The 12,925-nt window shown below is 36.4% G+C and overlaps 1 protein-coding gene across 1 annotated transcript in view; it reads right to left on the bottom strand.

Moving 5' to 3' along the window:
• LOC126176531 (tyrosine decarboxylase-like) overlaps positions 1 to 12,925 on the bottom strand; it is a 228,493-nt gene that overhangs the window by 95,643 nt on the left and 119,925 nt on the right. Inside the window, exon 6 of the mRNA XM_049923687.1 lies at positions 926 to 1,171. Within this exon, the coding sequence (XP_049779644.1) occupies positions 926 to 1,171 (246 nt within the window). The remainder of the gene's footprint in view (positions 1 to 925; positions 1,172 to 12,925) is intronic.

The following is a 12,925-nucleotide window of genomic DNA, read 5'->3' as shown; positions in this document are numbered from 1 at the left end:
TCTTTTTTTCTGGCTTTGTAAGTTATTTTTATTTCAAAATAGTGAAACTAGTCTACTATTTTAGTGCCTCAGTTTCTAATGCAATATTCTCAGTGTCTCCTGTTTTAATTTGACTACATGCCTTTATCCTTGTCTTATTTTTGTTGATATTCATCTTTAACCTCTTTTCAAGAGGCTACTCATTCTGTTAAGCTGATCTTCCAGGTACTTTGCCTTCCCAAACTGAATTAAAATGTTATGACAATGTTCTTTCTTCTCCCTGAACTTAAGATTCCCTTTCCATTTTTCTCCTTGATATCCTTAGAGCTTGCTCAGTGTACTGATTGAATAGTGTTGAGGATTGGCTGCAACTCTGTCTCACACTGTTTTCAATTACTGCTCCCTATCACATTGTTTGTCTGTTGTAACTAGTCTGGTCTCTGTACAAATTGTAGATAAATTTCCTTTTTTTTTTTGTATTTTGACCTTGCTCATTTCAGAATTACAGAGTGTGTTCCATTCAACACTGTCTAAATCTACAAATGCTATAAAAGTAGGTTTACTTTTTTTCAGTCTTGTCTTCTAAGAGTTGTAGGGCCAGTAGTGCCTCCCATATTGCTACATTTCTCCATTACCCATCCTGATATTCCCCATAATTGGCTTCTGCAAATCCATTCATTCTTCTGTAAATAACTCCTGTTTTCTGCAGTCATGTCTTACTAAACTGGTGTTCATTACTACTCTCGGTTGTCAGAGCCAGCCTTCTTTTGTATTAGGACCATTAAATTCTTCTTGAAATCTTATGATACTTTGCATGTTTCATTTAACTCACAAACCAAGCAAATTTATTTGGTAGTAGTTGGTTCTCCAAAAGCCCTTAATAACTCTGAGGATATGTTTGTGGAGCAATCAGATACTCTGCATATAACTTTTACTTTTGACTTACCTTCTTTAATATGTCACCTCGAAGACAATTATTCTTGTCAACATTCAAGAGACGTAGTCTCACATAAGAGAGTTTGGCTGCTTTTTCAATACTTGGGCAAGATTCTTTTGATGTATAAGCTACAAGCTTACTCAGAATTTTACAGCTTTCTACTATTTCATCCTTCTTTTTATCAACCATCAATGCTTTAATAGCCTGATGGCGTGCAGCAATGAGTGATATAAAGATACATTCACTTGGTGAACCCTAAGGAATAGAAAGTATTTTAAAACTGTATAATAAAAAGCACAGGTAAATCATTCAGTGTACCAATAAACTCTTACCCTCTGCCATGTGCTTCACAGGGTTATGTAGAGTATGGTTGTACATGTAGACACACAAAATTATGACAACTTAAATGAAACATATAAAAATTATGTAGGTCCTCTGCGATGACTTACAACCTTCTACACACAGTTTTGGAAGCCATAACTATTTTGCTATTTTGGTAAGTAGTTACTGTAATATTCACTCTCTCACACAAACACACACACACACACACACACACACACACACACACACACACACACACACACATTTCCTCTGTGAAGGACACAAAATTGAAATCTTTCCAGACTAGGGTTTCTAATCAATTATCTTTCAGGCCATCTAAGGTATGGTAGGTTACATAGCAAATATTACCAAAGAAGAGAAAATAATAAGTCCACATTAGAGCCCTGCAAGCACATGGCCTGTTCACATAGCCCACACTTGCCTGCAGTGTGTGAATGAGAGCATGAATACATTTTGCATACATTGGAAGAAGTTGCTGAAGATTACTGATGCTAATTACAGCCTCATGAACAGATGTATGTCCAGCGATGCAGGAGGCCTTTGTTCACAGCCATGTGGATTTCAGGCACCAGTACTTACTCTTACTTCCACAAGGCTTCGAATTTGCAGTGTGTGCATGTGTGATGAGCTTTGCTTACCACTAGACTTAGGAGAAATTTACATGAATGACAAATAAGGAATAACAAATACAGATATAAATTATTATTCATTATTCATGAATAACAAATATTTTTCAAAACATTATGCACCTATATGAATAAAAACACTTACTCATCAACTCTGAATAAAAAGTGTGAAGAACAAAAGATAAATATTAAATACAGTGCCACTTACTGCTCCAGTTCTTTGTCATTTATTAAATGAATGCACCTCTTGTTTCATTTAAATTAGTTTTTAGAACAACACTTTTTGTCAAATGTCTCATCAGAAATGGATGGATATGTGTGTGTGTGTGCAAGTGTATACCTGTCCTTTTTCCCTCTAAGGTAAGTCTTTCCACTCCTGGGATTGGAATGACTCCTTACCCTCTCCCTTAAAACCCAAATCCTTTCGTCTTTCCCTCTCCTTCCCTCTTTTCTGACAAAGGAACCGTTGGTTGCGAAAGCTTGAATTTTGTGTGTATGTTTGTGTTTGTTTGTCTGTCTATCGACATGCCAGCGCTTTCGTTTGGTGAGTCACATCATCTTTGTTTTTAGATATATTTTTCCCACGTGGAATGTTTCCCTCTGTTATATTCATCAGAAACTTTATTTGATTTCCAGGGATTTACCATTGTGCCACTAAAGAAAATACATTCTTCATATGTAATGCTCTCCTGAATTCATCTTTAATCATTATAATGATATATGACTTTCATCCACAACCTTCTTCAGCAGAAACTGAGAAATCATCAATTCTGCTGTAGTTTCTAGCAAATAATTCATAGTGATTCCTCTTTAACTTCATTTGTCAAATCACATTCAAAATACAATCTTCTTTTCATGCCATAATATCAATCAAAACTTATGACTCATTTTCTTTGAAATTTCTTTGGCTATTATACCTCTGTCAATTGTTGTAAGCCTCCCTTGGTCCTGGGCTATAATACAGCTGAACTATGGTACTTGTTTTTAATTCCTGGGTAAGATATTGATCCAATAATTATAATTGGTGTAAAAAGGTGAGAGTTGTCTTCATATAATATCGTGACACTTTCACTATGCAAAAGTTGCAAGTGTGCTGCATTATTATGAAATCTTTTATGAATTCAAACCCAATTTCTCTTCAGTAATTTAGTGAATCTCAGAGCTCTATGTAATTGATTAGACGCATGTCAGATTGAAAGACTATTCTGTACTCTAGCAGCAAGCTTACCCAGAATTAATCCTAGAACACTTTGGATGACTCTGGACATCTAGCAGCATTTTACAAACGTTTTAGGAGGCTTTAGATTAAAACTTTGATGATGTTAGTCGCTAGAAACCACTGGGTTCTTGCTTGGTTCACTCATTCTGTAGCACCACAAAAAAAGTGTAAATATATCAAGATGACATGCATATTCATTAGTGTTAGCAATCTAAGAAAGGTGCTGAAGATTTAGAGGTTTTGCTGACTGCATTCTCATTGTTGGCAATTATGTAGAGTTTGTGCACATGCTAGCAGTGGGAGGGGGAGACATAATGGCGGGTGCCAAGGCAGTTGAATGACACTGAGTTAGTAGTGTAATAGGGATGAAACACAGCTATGCTGTGGCAGCCAAAAAACAATGACAGCACATTGCAGCCCACACACTGGGCAGCCATGATTGCTTCTCTGTGACAGCCATCAGAACACATCACATCAGACTACTTGGCATCCAGCTGGCTCTGTGCAGCGAGTTGTGAACAGAGTTCGTTTAGAGAATTTATGTGGCTGCATTCAGTGTCTGTGCACTTGTCACAGCAAGCACACCTTGCTTGCATCCTGAAATAAAATTTCCAATGACTTTTGACAGCTTGTAGGAACTGGAGGTATGTTCCTTTCTGGAGGGATGTATGATATGTCTTCAAATTTATAGCCATCCTTTTCTGGCACTTAGTTTTGTAAAACACACCATGCTTTTATTGCAGCAGTTGCAAATTTTTCTCAAATGGGCAGTGAAAAGTAGTGCATTTATTTGCCAGAGTGTGTAGCCCCTGTTACATATCTGGCCCTTTTGGAAACTAAAATTTATTCAAACTGGCCATGAACAGTTCCCATATTTCAGACAAAAACATGAATTCTCATTTTAAAGTGGAAAAATTAAATAAAAAAATAATAAGAGCCAATGGAATAGAGTATTACATGCAAAGTAGCAAGGAGCTTTATTCAAATAGTTTCTAACAAATGACCCTTTTGTTTTGTAACTATTATATAAACCCAATGCAAATATTGGTAACATCTTTCACATCTGTTAGTCTCTAGCAACTGTCAGTCTCTAGCATATGGGAGACTTTGCATTCGAGATTTTAGTGTCCTAGCTTTTAGCATTGTAATCCTGAATATTCATGACTGTTAAGTTCATGCACCTCTGCATGAAAAAGTTAGCCTCATTGGAAGCTGGTCTAATTAAAAGCAAATAACTTCCAGTTATAGGCCCTGTTTAGACATTTATTATTGGGCTTACGTATGAATATGCATCATAGTGAATCGTATCAAACAAACTATGTTAAATGAACCCTGTGACTTTTGAAGGAATTAATTTGGTGTACATGTGCTCCACAAAAATCAAAGATATCATTTCATTTTGAAGCACAAATTGGCCACCCAGTAACTATTAATGAACATCTTTGACAGCAACTGCCAAACAATGCAGCTAGCCAATGGTAATAATTTGAATTTAAACTTATTGATCAATAAATACTGACTGCAATGAGAGATAGTATTGTGTTGCCTCACTTTCATGTATCTCAATGAAGTGAAGAATACTGGCTGGGCATAGAAAAAGTCTATTACAATTTTGCTGATCATGGAAGTGCCAGTAGGAAGCAATAGGAGGCAACACAAGTGCTAAATGTGCATTGCATAAACCACCATATTCTGAGACAGTCGATAGTTACAGTTACCTTTGTTGTTTGTTAGATTCCTTCCTGCATAAGAACACATTAAATTTCCTGATAAAATCAAAAGCCTCACCTCCAACAATGTCCAGCATCAGTACTCCATTGTTTGATATTATGCTTTCCTCCAATATTCATAAATTGTTTTAAATGGGTTCTTCATGGAAAATTGATTGCATAAAAATAGATGAGTCACTATATTTTCTATATGCTCCAGTATCTACTGTATGTAAGAAAACTCATAATATACCGTATTTACTCGAATCTAAGCCGCACTTTTTTTCCGGTTTTTGTAATCCAAAAAACCGCCTACGGCTTAGAATCGAGTGCAAAGCAAGCGGAAGTTCTTAAAAATGTCGGTGGGTGCCGCCACAACTTAGTTCTGCCGAGGCATGCTTTGTAGCCACAAAGATAAATACTGGCGCCAAAACCTGTGCGTCAGTAAATAAATTTTTTTAAAAAAAGGTGGAAGACAAGCTTTTTTTCTCCGCGCCGAGTTTCGACCACTGCATTTTCATACATTATCCAACGAAGTAAATACAAATTCCGTATTGTTCATCTTCGAATGTAGTAGCATTTCAATGTACTACGAAAACCCGACTGGCAAGAATGTTTAGGATGTTTGTCAATATGGCCAACTCTACGTTCTGAATTTTTTTCCTATCTGTGAGAAGAGATGGTTGCTAATAGGAACTTTTATAAATTGTGAATCACATGCAGTATTCTCGTCACCATAAGAATAATACGAACATAAACATTTTGCCTTGTTCTGTTTCGTGTTTGCTGCTATCTCATTTAAATCCTGTCTGCGTAATAAACCACAAAACTAGAGTGAGACAACAGCAAATGCGGAAGAATATACATATCATGTCATGTTTATATTCGTATTATTCTTACGCTAAACAGTGATACAGTCAGAAATGAAGCGAGCAATTGACTAGATTTTTAAATCTAAGATGACTCTAATTTCTGTGCAGAATGTAGTGTACTAAAGAGGCGCCTGCAAAGATTTTCAAACGGAGAAAAATTTTCGCTAAACTCTCGTTCAGAACATCTTCTATCGTACGCAATCTATTATTTGCTTCTTGTTGATCATTATCAAAGAAAGCAGCAGTGTAAGTAACAACAAGTAGCAGACTCTTGCCATTGTTTCGCCAATGAGACGATTCCTCTCTCTCTTTTTTTTTAATTTGTAAGCAGCGGTAGCGCGCACAAAAGCAAGCCATACCGCGATCGGCGACAGGCCGTAAACACGCAGTATCGGAGTACGACAAACAAAGCATGACACAGTACAGTAATGCATATTCAGCGTAGAGTGACGTAAACACCTATAACAAAGAAAACTGCGCGTATCAGATCAAAGAAAAATAAGCAATCAATTCAAAACAGACGAAGCACGTGAAAAAGGCAGGGTACCCATATAAATACGGACGGAGCACCTGACGCATAGCAATGGCTACCTGGTAAAGCTTAACTGCTAAGCTTACGACTCGAACCAAACTACTGTAGCTGTATTGTCATTCATTCGACCTAAATTGTCTCATATTACAGTGGACCAACTTTGTTTCGATTTGGAGATGCGGCCTAAAACTTTTCTCTCCCCTAGAATTTCGAGTCTCAAATTTCAGGTGCGGCTTAGATTCGGGAAATTTTTTTCCCCTTGATTTCGAGTCTCATTTTTCAGGTGCGGCTTAGATTCGAGTGCGGCTTAGACTCGAGTAAATACGGTACATCACATAAAGCAAGTAAAACAGCAGAAAAACAATTTTTATAATTATAATAAACTGAAGCTGAATAATATGGCTTTGCCTCTGTTATTAGGAAAAAAGGCATAACATATTCCATTGTCAGCATGCTCAGCTAATCAGTAACATCTGGGCATCAGCTGGCTGCTCAACATTGTGGCTGCCACAGTCAGGCCTGCTAAGGCCATCTGCCAATAATATTTTTATATTTCATTTGTCACACTGTAAATCAAGCCATGCTCAATTTGAAAGTTGGTTAGAGCACTGCAGTGATTTACTATGCATAATGGTGTGCACTTGACATCCTTCCACATCCGAACAGACTTACGCAGTCAAATAACTTTTGCCCATGACTTTGTCTCAGACCCGTATGAATTCTGAAAAATCTTTAGGCTTATTACCGGTGAGAAAGATGGATACAAAAAACTGAAAGTGAAGCTGTCAAAAGGGCACAATGATAAGGAACTGATGAGTTTGTAAATATAAGTATAAATATTTGAAGTATGAAATATCACTTCATCTGGATGAGAAAACAGCCTAGTGTTGTATATAAAGAAACTAGTTTAGCACCCGCTGCTTTGTTCGCATAGACTGTATGGCCTGCAGAGATTTTTTTGTTTTTATTTGATTGAATTTTTATACTGTTCGCAAATTGGAACACCTTCTAACATTTTATGTTAATTAAAGCCATATAAGCATGGTCTTTTCTGAATGTACTTGTGACCAAATGTGATTCTGGTAGCTGAGGTCCAAATGTTTTGTTAATCATGCCTTTTTGCATTCTTGTGTAGATATTTACATAGCAACTTTCATCCCCTAAGAAATATTTCTTTATATCTAACTGAGAAGTGAAATACCTATTTTCATAAATTTAGATTTAATTTTTTTTAAAGTAATGAAATATTTTCATAAAGATTTTCATCCCCTATTGCACTCCTTTAGGGGTTAAATTTCCAGAAACACTGAAACATGTATTTTTTAAAAATTCTAATTGAGAAGTCAAATACCAGTTGTTGTAGATGCAGCCTTAAAAATCCTTTTCTTGTTCTTTAAAAATTATTTACTTTCAACAAATTTTCCGCCGCTATTTTACGCTCTTAGTTGTTGAATTTCCAAAAATGTTGAAACACATATTTTTTTATTTTCTTACTGGGAAACTAAATATCAGTTTTCATAGTTCTAGCTTCAAAATTCCCTTACTAATGAGACACTTTCAAAGAGACTTTCATCCCCTATTTCACCTCCTTAGGAGTGGAGTTTTGTAAAATACCTTCTTAAATGATGCCTACAGTATAAGATCCACACCCGATCCAAAATTAAATGATGCCTACAGTATAAATCCATACCCTCTACAAACTTCAACTTAGCAGTTTGGGCTGGGCAATGATGAGGCAGTGAATCAGCCTAACCATATTTTACCCCCTTAGGGGTTGACTTTCCAAGATGTTTATGTTTCAGTTTTAACAGAGAATCCAAATACAAATTTTCGTAAATTTAGCTTCAAAAATTCTTGCACAGTGAAATATTTCCATAAAAACTTTCATCCACCATTACACCCCCACAGGGGTCAAATTACCCAGTTTTTATTTATTTATTTGTTTCTTGTTCTGGTGATCCACGTCGTGACAATATCACAGGATATGGACATGTCAGAAATCAGTGGTAGCACATTCATTTATTTATTTATTATCTTTTTTTGCATATAGTCACCAATTGGTGACTTTTGCAAACAACATAGCATTTTTATACAATTTTTGTATAAACAGTAGGAATTTGCAATTCACATGTACAAGAAGCCACTTATGGGTGATGCACTTGGCAATATATGGTACAGTACTTCATAATGCAACATACAGTTGTTACGTAGTATAGGTATTTGAATTTACAGCATGTTGTTACAAAAATAATATATATTACAATCACCTCAGAATAGTACATCATATAGATGGAAGAGTTAGGCCTACATTTAAGAATAGCTACATTTTAATATCAGTATTCATTCAGTGAGTACAATGATTTTAATTCCCTTTTGAATATTTTACCTCTGTGGCAACTTATAGCACTTGGCAGTTTGTTAAACCATATCTGGTCATTAATCCAAGGACTATGATCTGTTGTCTTTAGTTTAGTTCTGTTTCTGAAGTAGTGAACTTGTCAGTAGTGACACTGGCCAATAGTTAGCAGCATACATCTTATCTCCCTTCTTATACAGCAGTTTAACAACTGCATACTTAAGCCTCTCAGAATTACTCCAGTGAAACACATTTTTTTATTTCTGAGAGGCCAAATTTAAATTTTCATAGATTTAGCTTTAAAATGCTTTCATAATAAAATATTTTCATAAAAAACACCTCCTCTATTTCACTCCCTTAGGGGTTCAATTTCCAAAAAACACTGAAACACATAATTTTTTATTTGTAACCAGGAGGTCAAATACCAATGACCATAGATCTAGCTTTAAAAATAGTTTAACAGTTCTTCAATAATATTGTCTTTTCAAAAAAAAGTTTTCAGCCACTATTTCACTCCCATAGGGTTAAATTGCCAAAAATGCTGAAATATGTATTTCTTTGTTTCTGACTGAGAAACCATACACCAATTTTTGTAGGTCTATCTTAAAAACTGCCTTCATAATGACATTTTTCAAAAAACTTTCATCACATACTTCACCCTCTTAAATGACACCTGCAGTATAATATCCACATCTCCAAATTTCCAGTTTCTATCCTTAGTGATTTGGGCTGGTCAATGATGAGTCAGTCAGTCAGTCAGTCAGGACATTGCCTTTTATATATAGAGATTACAGGGAGACCAACATTTCATCATGAGCTGTGCAGCTCTGCTTCCTTCAAATTCCTGGGGTCTGTCTGTCTTTTGTTTGTTCACTTCTGAGATGTTCTTGTTCTGGTGGAGAAGCTGGCCTCGTGACAACAGCTCAATTACAGTGACAGTGGCTGCAAGAGGGCACAATCAGCCATACGGTGATCAATGCAAGGTAGTAATGTGGGGCAACTCTGGCCAGATAGAAGTGGCAGTGTGAGTTATGATGTGACCACCAGAATGGATAGGAGGAGGCCCCATTGGTTTTCAGAACAAGAGGCCCACAGGTGTTTCCGTTCAGTTGAAGGGGATCATTGTCCTCTCTAGTCACTTTTCCACTACTTACTGACCTCCTTTAACTTCTGTTATTTGGTGGAGTGGTTGTAGTCCTGTGATTCTAGATACAAATTTTGATCCTAGTTACAAACTCTGATTGATGGCTTGGCTGTTTGCTGACATGAATTTCTGAAAGAATGAATCTGAATAGTGTCACCCTGATGACAGCTGTTTTGTATTTATTCAATTAATCTGAAGGCCCCCCTGTTTTCTATTCTAGATATTTCCTGATATCTTTGGGGTAACTGGTGTGTTATCATTAAAACCTACCCTTCAACTGTGCAAGTTGCTGTCTTCTCTGGAGTTAACCTAAGTTGAGGGGCTGTTTGGTTTACCCTTCATGTTTATCACCCACCTCTTCAGTTATTCTGTCTCTCTGTAATGTCTCTGTTGTGTTTTGATTCAATACGGCTGTGAGGGGGTTGTGGGCTTTGGTTTCTGCTCATTGTCTTTTGAGCCCCTGGTAGCTCAGTACTTCCATATTGGCTCTGGTTTCACAAAGACACTGTGCTATTCTGCACTGGACTTGTAGCCTCCCTTGTGCATTTATTAAAACGACCTGACAAGTGATATAGAACCAGCTGTAAACACACACCTTAGTGTGTTCTAGTTTTGCTGGCATGAGAACCATGCCTTGCAGAAGATGATGCTGGTCTGATAGGCTGGAAGAACCTGGAACGATGCCTGGACCTGTGACAACCGAGGGACAACAGCTCTGCAGGTAGCTCACCGAATTTAGGGTTATGTGAAGCAATTATACATAATTGGAAGATTGCCTTGAAAGTGCATTTTGAGGGGTGCTGTTTTTTCTTAAATGGTTAATATCTTAGTTGGAAACTTGGCATACTTCTAGGATGTCTCTTAAATGATTATTTTTCTTAAATGGTTATTACCCTTTAAAACAAGATCCTGTTGCTTGTTTAACCAAGAGAAAAATATAAGATTTTGATAAACATTCTGGACTCATTGGGAGCTTAATATTTTAAAGGGTTTTATACATATCTGCTAAGTTGGGTTGAAAGTACATTTTTGGGGAGTCTCTGAAATTTTTGTTTCCTCTTAATGGTTAACACTTCTTTTAAGAATTGGACAATTGTAAAACTTTCTTAAGCACTTGAGTAGACCTGAATTTTTTGCTATGTGTTTTTTATTTAAATCTTTTAAACTTTGTTATTATAGTTCTTAAAACATTTGAAAAGTTTTCTTATTGAAAAATTTGTGTCTTGCTTAAATAGTGTGTAAACTAAAAGGTGAAGGATGTTTTCCCTGAACCTTGCCTAGCCATTCCAAATTCCCTTGGTCTTGTTTTTAAATCTAATATTACATTTTAATTGGCCATGTCAACTGGTTATTCAGAGGGTGGTTTTTATTGCTGAGGGGAGGGACTTTTAAGCAGTTTACAACTTGATGGTTTATTTGGAGATATAATATTTAAGGTAAATTATTGTTACTTATATGTTTGTAATTTTCAGGCCACAGTTCACTATGGAACCGTGGCTTTGCCAAGGATTCAACTTGTTAAAGAAAGAACAGTTCACCAACAAAGCTAAGATGCACCCTCAAGTTGGTGAGGGAAGAGTTGCCAATCTCACTGTGTTGGTGGCATTGGATAAGCTGCTCATCATCATCATGGAAACTGTTGGAAAGGTAGGTGGTGCACTGCCACATTATACCACTGCATTCGCCAGTTATGGTAGAACATTGATTTTCTTGACATTGCTCCTCCCACTTGTAAACAGATTGCTTGTCTTCAGGCACAACTACTGCATTGGGCTGAATTTGCCTCATTATCAGGTTCTTCAGTTATTGTACCCATTAATTAGTCAAACATTGAGTCAAATATTTGCTGACATTTTGTGTGAAGGAAAGGAGTTATGTCAATGGGTGATCAGTTTCAAACTGTCACCCCACTTGAACTACAAGTTGCAGTGTAAGCATTATTGGTGGGTTCAAGCCCTTGAGTGAATGTACTGAGTGGATCTGAACCACAGTTTTGGCTTTAGAATTGCAAGTTACCGAGAGTCAAATTATTGATAATATATTGAAAGGGATGAAACCTGAGGATCGATCTCGAATCACCTTTGCCAGTAAACCCTCCACCTTTGATCAATTAAATGCTTTGGTTTCTAGCAGAGAGGGATGTAGTTATTCTGATAGTCAGTGGGTTTAATCATCCTTTGGATGTGTGGAAGCTAGAGACTGTTCATTGCAACCTAAATTTGATAATGTCCTGTAACATTGATCTAAATTCTGTTTTCGTTGCTAGCAGGTGGAACATTTTGTTCACGAGTGTCCAGTTCAATTAAAGGGGGAGGTAGACAGTTGACAGTGTTGGAAGTTGGGAAAGGAGTTCATACCTTCCTTTCCCAGATGTTGCCAGCAAATTGGGGGTGTAATTGGTGAACTCTTACCCTTTGTGAGTACATCTTGTGCAAATTTTTGGGGAGTCTATGAAATTTTTTTTCTCTCTCTCTTTAGTGGTTAACACTTCTTTTAAGAATTGGGCAATTGTAAAACTTTCTCAGTGCTAGAGTAGGTCTGTAGTTTACACTATGTGTTTCTTATTTAAATCTTTTAAACTTTGTTATTATAGTTTTTAAAACACTGTAAACGTTTCCTCATTGAAAAATTTTGGTCTTGTTTAAACAAAGTGCATGAACTAAAGGGTGAAAGCTGTGTTCCCTGAATCTTGCCTAGCCATTCCAGGTTCATTTGTCCTTGTTTTTTAAACTATTATTGTGTTTTGATTGGCCACATCATAGTACATACTGTAAGATAGGTGAAAGAAGTGATAAGTCACAGAGGAAATCATAGAGTCAACCAGGGATTAAACCGTAAAGCTTTAATTTTGTAGTCAGGGACTTAATTCGCTGAACCAGAAAGGAAAATTTCTAGACAATCCATTAATATGTTATTTATCACACAGAAACTGCACCGTGTCAAGGGAAGAAAAGCTAATTTTGTTCAAGAAGTAAAGAAAGAAGATATGGTGGCATTATATGTTATTCATTTCTTATGTTTCAAATAATTTATTGGCAAATAAATTTGTTTGAATAATCTACTTGTTCAAATAATTATCCACATGTCAGTGAAGTTGTAGCAGCTCACTGAAAGTGAGCAGTATTTCATCAGCTACTCTTTCACTCAAATATGAAGGTCCATGTCGAAAACAATGACTTTCAAAATATTCAATATTCGATAATCAGTTT

Source organism: Schistocerca cancellata, chromosome 3 (genome assembly GCF_023864275.1).
Source record: "Schistocerca cancellata isolate TAMUIC-IGC-003103 chromosome 3, iqSchCanc2.1, whole genome shotgun sequence".
NCBI classification, from domain to species: Eukaryota; Metazoa; Arthropoda; class Insecta; order Orthoptera; family Acrididae; genus Schistocerca; species Schistocerca cancellata.
This window is presented reverse-complemented; position numbering and strand designations above follow the sequence as displayed.